The sequence below is a fragment of the Vipera ursinii genome (genome assembly GCF_947247035.1).
Source record: "Vipera ursinii genome assembly, chromosome: 1".
In the NCBI taxonomy this organism is placed as follows: Eukaryota; Metazoa; Chordata; class Lepidosauria; order Squamata; family Viperidae; genus Vipera; species Vipera ursinii.
The window spans coordinates 190,430,622-190,447,487 of NC_139512.1; the positions used below are offsets into that span (position 1 = coordinate 190,430,622).

At 41.7% G+C, this 16,866-nt stretch overlaps 1 protein-coding gene across 1 annotated transcript in view; it reads right to left on the reverse strand.

Moving 5' to 3' along the window:
• Positions 1-14,463, reverse strand: part of KPNA3 (karyopherin subunit alpha 3) — a 37,893-nt gene extending 23,430 nt beyond the window's left edge. Inside the window, exons 1-2 of the mRNA XM_083350666.1 lie at positions 14,296-14,463; positions 694-738 (exon numbers count right to left, since the gene is read on the reverse strand). Coding sequence (XP_083206792.1) covers positions 694-738; positions 14,296-14,373 — 123 coding nt within the window. The 5' untranslated portion in view covers positions 14,374-14,463. The remainder of the gene's footprint in view (positions 1-693; positions 739-14,295) is intronic.
• Positions 14,464-16,866: the final 2,403 nt, after the last annotated feature.

Below are 16,866 nucleotides of genomic sequence, written 5' to 3' on the forward strand. Positions count from 1 at the left end.
GCAAATTCCATGAGTCACCAGAACAATCACTGATTGGTGCGGTAAACTTTGGACAATGATCCCATTAGTAACTTTATGGATACCACTAAGGCATGGGAATAAAATGCTCACAGAAGGGAGTAAAAAGCAGAATTAGAATAAACAGCAACACTATCATATAGTTAAAAAATGCTGCAGTTAAATGTACCAATAGTGACTCCTCAAAAAACTGTAATTAAAACCCACAGAAAATAAAACTATTTTTTGAGGAGACACTACTGATATTCTCAGCACCACTGGGGATAAATATGAAGGAATTTCCTTGCCCTATTTCTCCAGTAACCTCAAATGATGAGCTAAGGCTCTGCCCATATTAAGAGCTGTGTGAACAACTTTAGTTAAGTGGAAAATAACCCATGATTAGAAAAATCAATGCTATCTGTGAGTTATTTCTATAATTTAATGATGATTTAACACAGAGGTCCCCAACCTTTTGGCACCAGGGACCAGTTCCGTGGAGAGAGATTTTTCCGCGGACCGGAGGGTGCGTGGTTTTGTGTGCTGCCTGCATCCTGCAGATGGGGCTTTGCTTGTTTATGCAGGCCGGTTGCTGGCATGCCACAGACCGGTACCGGTCCATGGACCGGGGGTTGGGGACCCCTGATTTAACATAACATGAAAATGCACTCAGTGTAGAAATTATTATATACTTACTTTTCTAAGTTCAATTGTCACTTCATTTCTATGTCTTCGCATGGTCTGGAAAAGAAAACTAACATGAAATACAGAAATTAAATGCATTTGTATGTTTGTTATATTTGTAAACCACCAGGTGGGAGCCAGTTTGATGTAGTGATTAAGGCATCAGGCTAGAAAACTTGAGACTGAGTTCTATTCCTACCTTGGCACAAAGCCTGCTTGCGTGACCTTGGGCCAGCCCCTCTCTCATAGCCCTAGAAAGTATGGAAATCACTTCCAAAAATCTTGCCAAGCAGGCAGTCTCTGAGAATTGGACACTATTGCACAGAAAAAAACCCCACCAGATAGAGAAAATGTCTCCTAGTGATTTATATCAAAAAACATGAAACACTTAAAAAAACTAAAATCAAGATAAAGCACAAATGTACCACAATACAACAGGCATGATGATGGCTATTCACTGTCCAACAGCTCTCAGAAGCAGCTCTGTGTGTATTAACTTCCATAAGGCCAATATCTGACATAATCCTTCAGACTCATAAGATATGGATTACTCAATTTAATCCTTTGGAAACGTTAGAACATTCACAATTACATTACACATTATGGAACTACATGCTATAGGTCTGTTGATTTTCTTGAGTGGTGGAATGGAAAATCATTTAAAGTGCAGATCCTCCACTCTGTTTCATGGGACTCTAAGGTATACCAAGAACCTGATAAGATTCCATGAGAACTAAGCCCTCTCCCTCAAAAAGGTTCACTCAAAGATAGCCAATTTTCAATCAGCAGAGTTTTCCTTCTTGATTGTGGGTTCCATGGTTCTTTTAACAACAGATTCTGCACTCTGGAAGTTTCAAAACTCCTGCTCTATTCTATAAAGATACTCCTTGAACTTCTGCTTGTTTAATAATGATCCAAAATTATGACAGCCATGGAATGGGTGCTTTACAGCCTATAAAGCACTCCTGGCCATCGCAAAACATTGCACCACAACCCCCATAGTCACACTCAGGTGAGCTGAGTACTTGGCAACCTGTTCTCACTTATGACCAGCTGCCAAGCCATTTGCAATTGTGTGATTACTATTGGCAATCTTTCCAATCGGCTTCCCCAGAAATTCAACAGGGAAGTCAGCAAGGAAGACAGCAAACTGTTGTTACCTACCACAGAAGTGAAATTCTGTCAAGACAGGCGTCTCTTTGAGAGCAACAAGGAGGAAGGAAATTTCAGCCAGGAGGTAATCTCAGTTCTCAAGTTGAATGAGATTCTCCTTCCTCACAAGGAGCCCTTTAAGAGCAAATGAGCTGCCCACTGAGCTACAGAAACAGCAGTCAGATTCCAAGATCTGACCTCCATGCCTGCAGCCCTATAGCCGAATTCCCTTCTGAACATGAAGGGGAGCTGAACCTGGCAGGCAACTCTTTCATTCCTTCCACTTAAGACCCAGGAGACGGCTGAACAACCATAATCAGGAGTGCTGGAATTGAGGTTGTTGAGCTAAGCAGTCATGTGGGTGTCTCACGTAGCAACTGCTTTGCTGAATGACAAAGATTCTGGTCCCAATTGTGGTCATAAGACAAAAACTACCTATATTTCTCTCTCCAGAAACACCTTAGAAAAATTGTTCTGACAAAGAACCAACAATACATGCAGACCTGACTCCCTAACAAAGATAAAAGAACTGTTTTGAGAAAAGAAGTACAAAGCTACTCAAGCAATGACATGTACTTACTGCACAAAACCTGATGGAAACAGCAGCCTGTATTTTAAACACTCATTTTGGCAGTGCAACTTTAAGTTGAGATCTGTATTATATTTACAACTACAGGAAACAACATAAAAATATACCTACACAATGGGAAGCAAAGAAAATTATGGGAGTGTAATTCTGACACAATATTTGTGTGTAATTCTGAGATTCCTGCTGACCATGAATGCATTCTATTCCTTCTTCTATTCACTTGTAAAACAGACTAAATTCTTGTTGCCAGCATGTTCCAGTTCAGTAATGAAAAATAAGCCATTATTCTGACTATACAGATATGACAAAGTATCAATTTTTTTAAAAGAAACTGGCAATGTATATATTATTACTGTCTTATGTTACCTCTGAAATTCTCAGTCACTATTTAACTTATTTTATAATACCGGTTGTCCTCACTTATCAATGACATATGAGCCCAGACTTTAGGTCATAATCATTGCAGTTGTTAAGTGGCTCACTATAAGACCTGATACAATTGTATAACCATTTTTACAATGGCCAGAAAGCAAGTCACCATTGTCATTAAGTGAACCATGTGGTTGTTACATGAATACATTCTCCTGAATTGCTATTTTTGTGAGAAACTGGCAAAAAAACGTAAGACATGATCATGTGACTTTGGAATGCTGCAGTCAGTCATAAATGCAAGCCACTTGCCAAATGCCTGAAAATTTTCTTCCAAAAATCATCAGATTAAAATCTGTGATTTTGGAAAACATCAACATATTCTTCTTGATTGAGGGATGGGTAATAGATACCATATACAGATAGTCTTTGACTTAACAAACATTCAAAGTTATGACAGACCCCCCCAAAAAAAGCTCTTACAACTCAGTTTTGAAGTTCTGCTGTTGGATGCCTCTGGCTGTTGTTTGACTACACTTTGGGGAACTCGGCAATCATCCTGTAATTATGGCTGTTTACAGCACCCCACAGTCACATGGCCTTGATTTAAGATGGTTTTGCCAGAAACTGGTGTATACTTCTCTTTCTGGCAAAACCTGGGTTCACTTAACAACCATGATGTTCAATTAATGATCCCCCCAAAAAGGTAAAAACTAGTCCAATCACATCTGTTTTACGACTGTCATGAACATAATTGCCGAGCTCAATTACAAGTACTATCTGCACTTGTATTTTAATCCAAATGCTTTCAACATTCCATCTCCCTTTCTATTGCTATGCTTCTTCCTTGAAGTACACTATAGTTGCTGCATACCTGTCATTGTCCTCATTCTACCGGATATCCTTGTATCTGTTGAAACAGTATCTCTTTTCATGTACTACTAAGACATCTTGTACTCTGAGCAAGCATTATATACACAAGACAATTACTTTTTTTGAATCAATATTTTTTCTTAATTTTCATTGGGGAGATTTAATAGACTTCATACAGCTACTCACATTTTCTTTTACAGTACAAAAAAATTATTTGAAGTTCTTCAAGGTTTTTGTCTCCAGTCCCACAGGATTCAATATAAACTATTGACAGTAAGTGCTTAGGACAGGGGTCTTCAAGCTTGGCTCTTTTCTGACTTGTGGACTTCAACTCCCAGAATTCCTCGGCCAGCGTGCCTGGCTGAGGAATTCTGGGAGTTGAAGTCCACAAGTCAGAAAAGAGCCAAGTTTGAAGACCCCTGGCTTAGGAACACCCACTGAACACATATTATGCAGGAGCTCTTTAAATAAGCCACATCTTTTTCATGCTTGCTGCTGTTTTAATGAATCACATTAATTCTATGGCTCCTTTAAAGATGTGCTGTTTTCATATTCCTGAACATTCTAATGCACTTTGGAATGCACAATCACTTTGAAACATGTATACACATCATATTTTAATTTAAACAAACTGGAACAGGTATAAAGGAATTGGATAAAGGAACTGGATTATGTTTAGCATAGAAAAGGCATCCAACAGCGATCTTCCAAGTATTAAGAAATGTCACATAGATGGCAACCAAGACCTATTTCTACTGTCTTAGAGTATAGAATAATGAACTTCAGTTAACAGGAAAGATGGTTCCAGGTGAATATCAGAAAAAAAATCCTAAAAACAAAAACAGCTTGATAGTGGAGCCAACAATTACTTAGAAATGATGCTCTAGTTTGGATTCTTAGATTGAATTTAAATGGCTCCTTCTAGCTTTACTATGGAGGACTTGTTTTGCCAGTAATTCCTTCAATGATCACTTTTATAGATGTTGTAATTTGTAAATAATCTGCTATGAATTTTCCAATGCCACTTGTTCTGTATTTATTTTGATATAGATTGTTAACTGGTGTGAGAACATTTTTATTTTGTTAAAAAAGTATTAATATTAGGCTACAACTTCAATAAACCATTAAAGTACCTAGAGATCAAGGTAATATATTTGGGATTGTCTTACAAAGATAACTAAAGAGAAATATGCATGCATTTCATTAGTACTATTTTATATAACGGCATTCTGAAGGGGCTTCTGCATCCTGCAATACTAGAATTAAATAAGATCTATATGACATCATGTTCCAGACTGACAAGAAGATGTAATTCTTCAAGCAACACATAATTAATCTACAAAATTCACTGTCACAAAAGCCAATACTAGGCACTAGCTCAGCATGTTGCAATGTAAATGTGCTCTTCTATAGAATATGGTATTCCAATTTCATTTATTCCCCTCCACCCTCAAAAAAGTCAGCACTTTGTGATAACTGGACACGCTCTGCTTTTCTTGAGTTATCCTGAAACTCTTCTATGGCAAGAGGTCCAGTGAATTTGGTGTTATTTTCCTCTTTGAATTTAAACAAAATAAAGACTGCTACTCACAGCAATGAGTGGTTATATTACTTTAGTATAGCTAGCCAAATGTTTACTTCGATCTTGAATTAGTCACAAATGGTGTAAACTTAATTTTATGAAAAAGCGTACAGTTCATGTGAAATGTTACAATATTTATTGTATTATCACTTGTATACATGTTTTACAACAAAGGAAGTCCTCTTTGAGTCAATTAGTCAAGTTCTGTATATTCAGTCTAGTGCTTATACTAAGTCCAGTTTTGGTCATGATACAAAAAAGATGCTGAGACTTTGGAAAGAGTGCAGAGAAGAAGAACAAAGATGATTCTGGGGCCAGATGCTAAGGGGGCTGGATGCTAAACCGTATGGTGAAGTTGTGGCAACTGGGAATGTCTAGTCTAATGAAGAGAAAGAATGTAGGTAACAGGACAGCAGTCTTCCAATATCTGAAGGACTATCACAGAGAGGAAAGGGGTCAAACTATTCTTCAAAGCATCTGAGAACAAGACAAGAAGTAATGGATGAAAGCTTAACAAACTGAGATCCAACCCAGAATTAAGGAGAAATTTCCTATCGTGAGAACAATTAATCAGTGGAACAGCTTGCCACCAGAAGGTGGTGCTCCATCACTGGAGGTTTTTAAGAAGAGATTGGCAAACCATTTGTCCGGAATGGTATAGGTTCTTATGCTCTGTTGTTCTGTATTTTATTGGGGCTGAATGCACTCAATTTGAATGCATTAAGCCACAGTAGAATACAGATTTACATAATATTTTTGGCGGGGAGGGTAGAGATGCAAACTTCAGGGATGCTGCACACCTGCTGATCTCTCTATCTTGTGAATAGGAAGGTTGTATCAATTTGGTGATATACAAAACAATTTTTGTCACTGCTATTGTAATAACTGAGGTTAAGTTTTAAGAGCCAAAAAACCAAATGTCAGGATCAAAAATATTGGGATCTAAATCTCTGCTTTAACACGTCTTACTTCATGAGGATATATCTATTGTTATTATTTCTGAACATTCAAGAGTGTAATCAGTCTGTATATAATTAATGGAGCATAACCCTTCTGCATGCAAGTAAGTCCTGAATCTGATGCTGCAGGAAGTCTAAAGAAGAAATTTAAGTACCCTGAAGTAAGATAGATTTGCTATTAAAACTGCTTCAGACCCATCTCATGATTAACAATGTTAGCAATAGAGGTGCATTAATAAAGTATACTGGGAAATTATTATGTACTATTTTCTCAGCCTAATTCTCAATGTGGAAATAAATGGGCTAGCGTTCTTGAAACTGGTACTCTCAAGATGTTTTATGATTTCAGTTCCAAAATATTAAGCTGGTTGGTATTCAGCCTAACCCATCTATCAGACATAAGGAAGGGAGGCTACTGGAAAATGTTGTAAACTGTAATTTCAGCTTGTATGTATGTATATGTATATGTATACGTGTATGTGTGTGTATACACACACAAACATACACACACACATACATACACACATGCACACCTACACATGCACCTATACAGCATATTCACAAAAATGCAGCAATACTGCAGAACTTAAGCTGCAGTTCATAACTATCATAATCCATTTATTTTTTTAAGTGATAGGATCTTCCAACTTGCAATATGGTAATAATGAATTATATTTGCTTCAGATTTTCTCCTCTCTTCTGAAACATGCCATTTTCAAATTTATTTATCACAGCCCTGGGGTCAGAAACAGACAAGATATTAAATAAAAGAAGTATTCCATCATATGTGTATAAGAGAAACAGAATAAGTAAAATGGAGTCTAAAAATAAAAATTAAGAATATTATTGATAAAATAGAGCCAAATAACATACTATTATCAGAAGTCCAAAGTAACGAAAACACATTTACTAAACTTTAGGAGTTTGCTAAGTTTGTTAAAACTTGTATATAGGGTGGATGTAGCCAATGAACTATATTACATAATAACACTCAAAGAAATGTATTGTAATTAAAATATGCTGATGAAGATGACAAGTTTAACTGGACACATTCCTAGACAATAAATCAGTCATTTTAAGTATGGAAGTTAAATGAAAGATCCAGAGGCCAAGCACAAAGGACAAATGGGAGAAGGCCAATATTTTCATATTTTTCTTATTAGATATTTTTAAAATTTTGCCTTTATTACTTTTATAAGTAACTCAAGGCAGCAAACAAACATACTAGTCCTTCCTCCTATTTTCCCAACAGCAACCTTGTGAGTTTGGTTGGGCTGAGAGAGTGTGACTGGCTCAAAGTCACCCAGTTGGCTTTCATGCCTAAGGTGAGACTCGTTTCCTGGTGTCTTATGTATCAACGACTATTTTATTGAGGTTTTCAAAGATTCCTTCTGAATAGGCACGCTGCAGTGTAAACTTTACTGTGATGAGGGAAACCAAAGATTGGGCAGGACTGATCAAAATCAGTTCTGATTGTTTACAGTAATGAAATATTGACCCAGCTAGGATTGGTTATCGCTTTAACTGCACTAAAAAGGTGACTACTTTTTCACAATGGTACATCACATGTTGGATAACCTTCTTTATGAAACAAATGAAATGACGACTACACATTTAGGAGTTTTTTCATTCATTTTTTTCATTTCATTCCCTTTACATACATCATTAGGACTCACATTTGCAGAGATGAAGCTGTCAATGTACTGACCCAGTATCTGCAGGCTGTGCAGATCTAAACGGGGAAGAATAGACTGACTCAATTCTGACAAGACTGTAGCTATGGCTGTTTGATCTCCCTGAGGTGGGGATATTTTTATCATTGGTCTTGGATGGGGTTGTACTTTCCAATTCAAGATTGCAACTATGAGATCTTCCTGGACAAGCAACTCCTGCTTGGAAATATACCAACTGTGCTCTATTCTCAACTGATAGTTGCTCATGCCCTCATCTTCTTCACAATTGGACTATCACAATGGTCTACATATCACACTGCCCTTGAAGATCATTTGGAAGCTACAGCTGCTACAAATTACAGTGGTGTGAACAGTATATAACAGACACTTCATATTATGCATTGCTAAGTGCACTAGATGAGCTGCATGGATTGCCAGTAGGCTTCCAGGTGCAATTCAAGGTGAAAGTCATCATCTATAAGGCCCTTCAGGTACACTTCAGGCCCCCTTTATCAAATGTTGCCAGCTATTGGGGGCAAAGGAAGTATGTCTCCTGTCACTGCCTCTGCCTTCTGGAACAGTGTTCCCCACCTCCCAAAATACAAATAGTATCCACTTTCCTTGATATGTTTGTGGTCTCCAGTCATAATCTGTATGGTTTATTATTTTGGTTTTATTCTGCTCGTTTATGTGTACTTAATCATTTGTATTATTTCTGGATTTTTTAAGCCACCCAGAGTCTAATGCAGGGGTGTCAAACTTAATTTCATTGAGGGCCGCATCAGCATTGCGGTTGCCTTCAGGGGGCCGGGTGGGTGTGGCCTGGGTGGGCGTGGCCTACTGGGTGGGCATGGCTAGAGTGCGTATGGCCTACTGGGTGGGCGTGGCCAGCTCTACATCGTTGGCATCAAGGGTGCCTATGGGGGCCTGGGCAGGAGTGGGACAGATCTGAGGGTCTCTGGCAGAAGGAGGGTCTCTGGGCCAGGGCCAAGGGGGCCGTTCCCTCACTGTTTCCAGAATGGCTTCGCGGGCCACATGAAATCACTTCGCGGGCCGGATCCGGCCCCCGGGCCTTGTGTTTGACATGTCTGGTCTAATGGAATGAGTGGCCGTAACAAATATAATTATTTAAATTAAACAGAGTGCTTATATAATGAACATCACTGAAAACTACCAGTATGTCATTTAAATCACTCTGCACAGACTGCAATAAGAAATTAATTTCTATATTTTCTATGCTTCCTGTCATTTTCCCCCCTCCAAGACAATATTTGATTTGTTTCAGGCTTTCTTGTTACCGTTTTCTTTAACATCATTACCTAACACTGGTTTAGAGTTTAAAGAGATCTATTTTTTAATTTTTTTTTATTCCATTTATATCCCGCCCTTCTCCGAAGACTCAGGGCGGCTTACAAGCTTAGCAGTAGCCTTCATTCTATGTATATGCCTGCTTGTTAGGGCTTTCACACACACACACACACACACACACAAGCGGCATTATTACAAAGTCAGCTTATTGCCCCCAACAATCTGGGTCCTCATTTTGCCTACCTCGGAAGGATGGAAGGCTGAGTCAACCTTGAGCCTGGTGGGAGTCAAACCTGCACTAATTGCAGGCAGCTGGTGTTACTTAAGGAGGCATTAGCCCACTGCTCCAACAAGGCTTTTACCATGGACTGCCTATTACAATCTCATCACTGATATATTATTAAAATCTTGGGAGAGGAGAAATCTCAGTGGGTTAAAAGAATCAAGATTTTTACATTTTAAGCCCACAAAGTATTGAATCATACAAAACAAGAGTGATACAATAAGAAAAAAGCATTTACCAAATGCCTAAGTAGTATGAAACACTATCAATGAAGATATATGATTTACTGCTGTCACTACAGCACTAGGAACATTACTGATACACCTTTCTTTTTTATGCCAATATTCTTCAGTCTGCTACTATTTTGGAGATAAACACTTCTAGCTTCTCCTTTTATCTTGACTGTTAGCTGTCAAGCTTTTTGAATGAAATGGGGACATAAATGTTTTAAGCACATAACATTAAGTGGAATAGCACCATCTAGTTGTCCTAGTGAAATTTGACTTGGGAAAGAAAGGACCATTGACTGGTCAGGCTACAGCTCTCACCTGAAATATAAAGTCTTTATAGTCTTGAAATATAGTTTTCTACTTCCAGATCATAGTTATAAAGGCTTTATAGATGGGGATTTAATGTCACTATTTAATCATGCACGTGGTAAAATCTATGGATCTAAACATACTCTTAACCTTTGCAGTGTGAACAATATAAGCATATAAACATGCCACATTTCAGTAGAGTATTTGCAAATACAATAATTTATTTTATTTATTTATTAATTTAATTTATATACCGCCCTTCTCCCGGAGGACTCAGGGCGGTGAACAGGGCAATACATAAAAAACTAGATACAAAAATTAAAAATTATTAAAACGTGATTAAACAATGCCCATAAATTAATACAAATTAAAATTGAAGTTCATTTATAAAAATCCCACCCCGTCCCATCAGGCCAGGCCAGCTTGTTTAAAGAGATGGGTTTTAAGATCGCGCCGGAAGGAGCGGAGAACGGGCGCCATCCGGAGCTCGACCGGAAGATGGTTCCATAAATCCGGTGCACCCACAGAGAACGCCCTCCCCCTGGGGGCCACCAGTCGGCATTCTTTGACCGGTGGCACCCTGAGGAGGCCCTCTCTGTGGGAGCGTACTGGGCGGAGGGAAGTTGACGCCGGCTGCAGGTGCTCCCCAAGGTATTCCGGACCCATGCCATGAAGGGCTTTGTAGGGCATTACCAACACCTTGAACCTCACCCGGAAGACAACTGGTAGCCAATGCAGCTCGCGGAGCAAAGATGTGACATGGGAGTATCGGGAAACTCCCAATACAACTCTCGCGGCTGCATTCTGTACCAGTTGGAGCCTCCGAGTGGTCTTCAAGGGTAGCCCCATGTAGAGAGCGTTGCAGTAATCAAGACGAGAGGTCACGAGCGCATGAGTGACCGTACGTAAGGCATCCCGGTCTAGATAGGGCCGCAACTGGCGCACCAGGCGAACCTGGGCGAAGGCCCCCCTAGTCACAGCTACAATATGGTCTTCTAAGGAGAGCTGTGAATCTAGGAGGACTCCCAAGTTGCGAGCCCTATCTACAGGAGGTAATGACTCACCCCCCATAGTGAGGGGTGGGATATCCTGAATATCCCGAGATGCCGGTACACACAGCCACTCAGTCTTGTCAGGGTTGAGTCGAAGCCTGTTCCTCCCCATCCAGACCCGGACCGCCTCCAGGCACCGGGACATCACGTCGAGGGCATCACTGGGGTGGTTTGGGGTCGAAATGAAAAGTTGGGTATCATCAGCATACTGATGATACCCAACTCCAAAACCACGAATGATCTCACCCAGCGGTTTCATGTAGATGTTGAACAGGAGAGGCGAGAGGACCGACCCCTGAGGGACTCCACAAACGAGAGGCCTCGCGGTCGACCTCTGCCCCCCTGCCAACACCGACTGCGAGCGTCCCAGGAGATAGGAGGAGAACCACTGAAGAACCGTGCCTCCCACTCCCAATCCCCTGAGACGCCGCAGCAGGATACCATGGTCGATGGTATCGAAAGCCGCTGAGAGGTCTAATAGGACTAGGACAGAGGAATATCCCTTGTCCCGAGCCCTCCAGAGATCATTCACCAGCTCGACCAATGCCGTCTCCGTGCTGTACCCGGGCCTGAAGCCCGATTGGTACGGGTCTAGATAATCCGCTTCATCCAGGACCAGAGGGAGCTGATGCGCCACCACACTCTCAACAACCTTCGCAAGAAAGCGAAGGTTGGAGACCGGACGAAAGTTATTCAACACAGCCGGGTCCAAGGCAGGCTTCTTGAGGAGAGGTCTCACCACCGCCTCTTTCAAGGCGGCGGGAAAACTACCCTCACTCAAAGAGGCAGATATAACCGCCTGGAACCAGCCTCGTGTCCCCTCCCGGGCTGCATAAACCAGCCAGGAAGGGCACGGGTCCAATAAACATGTGGTGGAGCTCAGCCTCCCCATGATCCTGTCCACTTCCTCCGGAGTTACAGGATCGAACTCCTCCCAGGTAACATTGACAAGACCGCTCGTGTCCTGATCGTCCGATACTGCCCAGTCGGAGTCCAAACTGGTCCGAATCCGAGCGATTTTGTCCGACAGATGTTGACTAAATTCCTCGGCACGCCCCTGCAAGGGTTCCTCACTCACCTCCTGATTAAGAAAATACAATACATTTTATATATATATATATATATATATATATATATATATATATATATATATATATATATATATATATATGTGTGTGTGTGTGTGTGTGTGTGTGTGTGTGTGTGTGCGCGCGAGCAACACATATCAGTATGAAACAGAATTTTGCTTCCTTTTTAATGAAAATGCAATAATTTCTTTAAAGGTTTGATTAGTTAGCCACCACAACTCTAACTAAAAAAAATAAAAACTTTACATATGGTTATCAGAGCCCAAGAAAAAATACTGATCAACCAATATTACATCTGAAGTTACCAAATAATGAAAGGAAAGGGGTATTCTGATCTCTGAAACATGTAATTACTTATTTTGATACTAAAATCATTAACTATTATAGGAACCCATAATTTCCAAATCAGGGAGATTCAGAATTGATAAGTATGAGAAATATCTACTAACCGGAGACCTTGCAAATAATTATCTCTGAAGGATTGGGTGAATGATCTCCAAGGCAGCTAGTTTGTAAGATGAAGTATAAAATCAAAAATATGTATTACGCTTGTGTAAAAAAAGAACTGAATTGTATGGATTCCAGGTGTACTGCCATACACTACTGTATGGCAGAGCTATAAAGCCTAACAAATCAGCTATAATTAAAAAATATAGTCTCTTACATTTATTATTAGATTTATATCCTACCTGTACCTGCACAACTCAAGGCAGTGTACATAATGCTCCTGCCATGGTTAGTTTCATCCTAATTTTTAAAATTGACCAGCTACTATATTAAGCTATAACCTACGGTTATTTGTGCCTAAACTAAGTCAAAACCAAACAACTCAGCCCAAGATTATATTACCATATTCCATATTCCTCAAGCTATTCTCATCACTTCCTATCTTTAAATCTGAATATAGTCTCAGAAAATTGAACTCATGGAGAACTTGAATTTTATTCTTCCTTCTTACATTTGTAGTTGTGAGACACTGCTACCAGGTAAAATTACAAAGGCTTACTTTTGTGAAGGGGCAAGTGATATCACCAACGTAAAATGGTGTTCTGTGACTCATACCTCGAATTAAGCATTTGTTTAGGGCAGGGGTAGGCAACCTCGGCTCTTTTATGACTCGTGGACTTCAACTCCCAGAATTCCTGAGCCAGCACAGCTGGCTCAGGAATTCTGGGAGTTGAAGTCCACGAGTCATAAAAGAGCCGAGGTTGCCTACCCCTGGTTTAGGGGGTTAAAATTAAGTTTTGTTCAAAAAATAAGCAATGCCCCAAACCAATTCTGCGGACTATATACACGTATCCAAAGCTGCAATACACTGGAGCAAACTTAATAGGAATTCCGCGGAGATTTCTAGTAGGGTGCATCAGAAGTAATTACGAAAGCAGAGAGACATTGTAAATCTCTTCCCAAAGCCTCATTAAATAAGGAAGCTAAAGAAGCGACAGAAATAGGCTGTCAGAGCTCTCCCGAGTATCTTGGTCGGAATCCACCGAGTACACACTATTCTGGGGGGGGGGATGATAAAGGACAAAGAAGAGCGGCCAAGTCCCACATTTGCAGCGTCCTTGGTGAAGGATCAGAAGAAAGATTACGACCTGCTTCCCCACTACCAGAAGGCGAGCCAGACTGATGATGGGACGAATCATCCTCTCGCCACGCCGGCATGATTATTGGATCTCCTGGACCAGGGGTCGGCAACCTCGGCTCTTTTATGACTCGTGGACTTCAACTCCCAGAATTCCTGAGCCAGCATAGCTGGCTCAGGAATTCTGGGAGTTGAAGTCCACGAGTCATAAAAGAGCCGAGGTTGCCGACCCCTGTCCTGGACCAACAATCCAAAGCGAGCCCGGTCAAAGCTCAGGCTCCCTTTCAAGTCTGGGGAAAGAGCCGAATCACAAAGGGGACCTGATAAAAAAAAACCCCGCCCCCTTGAGGGCTGCATTCCCCCATGCCGGCCCGGCCGAGGTGGGTAAGAGGGAACCAGGCCAGGCCCAGCAGCAGATGGCGGAGGCGGTACGTGTGTCGGCGCGTCCGCCTACCCGGTCCCACCACCGGGCGCAGAGCTACCCGCCTCCCGCGGGCTGAGAAAGTAAAACCCGGCCACTCCCCCAGCAGACGGAAAGGGACCGTCCCAGGCCGGCACAGACCTCCACGTCGCGGCCCTTATTCTTGAAGCTCTTGAAGCGGTGGTTCTCCAGGCCGGCGGCGGCGGCGTTGTCAGCCATGACGACGGCGGCGACGGCAGCAGCAGCGGCTCTAGGGCTGAAGCAGCGACGACAGCGCGCGCGCGCGAAAGGGGCGGCGGAGGGGGAGGGAGGGAGGGAGGAGGAGAGGCGGAACGAGCGGACAGACGCTCAGTGACGAAACAAACGGGAAACGGCGGAGGACGGCGCATGCGCCCAGCCGGCAGGACTGTGGCAGGAGCAGAGAGTAATCCGAAGCTCCGGTGGGTGGGGAGGAGATTGAGGCTGCCTTGGCGGTAGGGTTGAAGGCATTTCCACGGGCTTTTCGGAGCGGAAATGACAGCTGCCCACGTGCGGCACAGACGTCGAGGGTTGGGGGCAGCCGGAATGAGCGGGAAAGTAGAAGCCGAAGGAAAAGTGGTTGCTCAGTTTTCCCCGAACCCGGCTGAAGTCCGCTAATCCCTGGGAATTGCTTAGCGAACAGCCACCGTAAAGGGACGGGCGGTGGGCTTTTGGGATCAGCCGAAAGGATGCGTTTGCCCAGAGTGCGAAGCAAATATGTGGCCTTGGTGAATCTAGTCCAGCGTTTCCCAACCTTAGGAACTTGAAGATGCGTGGACTTCAACTCCCAGAATTCCCCAGCCAGCATAGCTGGCTGGGGAATTCTGGGAGTTGAAGTCCACGCATCTTCAAGTTCCTAAGGTTGGGAAACGCTGATCTAGTCATTATGTCTTAGAAGTCAAGGGCAATCATTTGTCGCCAGGTAGGAATCCAACGAATTTTCTCTTATTGAAGAAACTGGCTTAAACAAACATAGTTGACGTTTCTTGTTAAACTTGCCATATAAAGCAACAGTTAAACGCTCACTGCAAGTAATACTGTGCTCACCTACAAAATTTGTAAGACTTGTTTTTTTTTTTTCATGAACATTCAGTAGAGCTTCCTGCTGGAAATTGAATTAGTCTTTGCCCCACATATTGGGGTACCTGGCAATATTAGGAAGCCTGTTAAAGAATCCCATGGGTCAACAGCCGTCTGATCATTTCAAAACCTACCTTGAGAACAACCACAAGGTGGATAAATTCATCCTTCATGCTCTGGCGTGAGGCTGCCCAATACGACAACCATCTCTGAGATACAACTGGCGGACTTATTATGGTTCTGATGTTTGCAATAAAACAGGAAAATGCAAAAATTTGCTCTGACCCAAATACCATTGTAAGACCATTTTTTTTTACTGCAAGTTAGATTTTAATACTTTGTACAAATGGAGGATGAGTTAGGACAATTCATCCTTGGAAACTGGTAGATCCTGAGGGATTTCTGAAATTCTAGAAGTTTTCCAATTGTTGGTCCTAGCTGGTATATGAAATGCAGAAATTCCAATGGATAGTTAATATCACGCAAGTATTTTCTAACAAAGCCCGCAGTTGGCTTTATGAGTTAGTGGAGAATAAACAGATAAACGACAGATGGAATGCAAGGTAAAAAAAATATCTCCAAGTTTGATCAGAAGCAAGTCTGTTGATTTAATGGCAGTGATATTAGTATCCTCAAAGTGTGATTTTTCTTTCTTCTTTGCATGATTTAATATCAACGCTTTCAAAGTCCTGCTAAGAGATATTTGTCACTGAATAAAATTACTATCTTAAAATGCTGCACTTCAAACAGTTTAAAATATATTTTAATTTATATAACTGCCCATCTCAAAACAGTAAGTATGGGTGACTAACAGCAGTTAAAAACACAAAAAGTAATAATCAACTACCAAGATAAAAGAGCAATCAACCTATGGGACCATTCTCTTCCTGGGCGCCCTTAAGATGACATTCTTGATGGGACCAGTTCATTCTGCCAAATTAGGTAAGGTCAGTAGAGATACCTGGGGAGAGGTGGTCCATCAAAATCTGTAATTTTTTCAGATGTTCAACTATTCTACACAAAAACAAGGCTCCCTCATCTGTATAGCCACCACTCACATAGCCATGGGATGGCAGTAAGAGATATAGAAAACTACACCAAAGATGTGTAAGGTTCTTTGAAGGAAAATTACATTTTAATGATTGCTGTTCTTTTAGGCTAATGTTGTTGTTAGCTGCGAAGTCGTGTCTGACCCATTGCGACCCCATGTACAATGTTCCTCCAGGCCTTCCTGTCCTCTACCATCTTCTGGAGTCCATTTAAGCTCACGCCTACTGCTTCAGTGACTCCATCCAGCCACCTCATTCTCTGTCGTCCCCTTCTTCTCTTGCCCTCAACCTTTCCCAGCATTAGGCTCTTCTCCAGTGAGTCCTTCCTTCTCATTAGGTGGCCAAAGTATTTGAGTTTTAGCTTCAGGATCTGGCCTTCTAAAGAGCAGTCAGGGTTGATCGCCTTGCAGTCCAAGGGACTTGCAGGAGTCTTCTCCAGCACCATAGTTCAAAGGCCTCAATTCTTTGGCGCTCAGCCTTTCTTATGGTCCAACTTTCACAGCCATACATTGCAACTGGGAAGACCATAGCCTTGACTATACGCACTTTTGTTGGCAGGGTGATG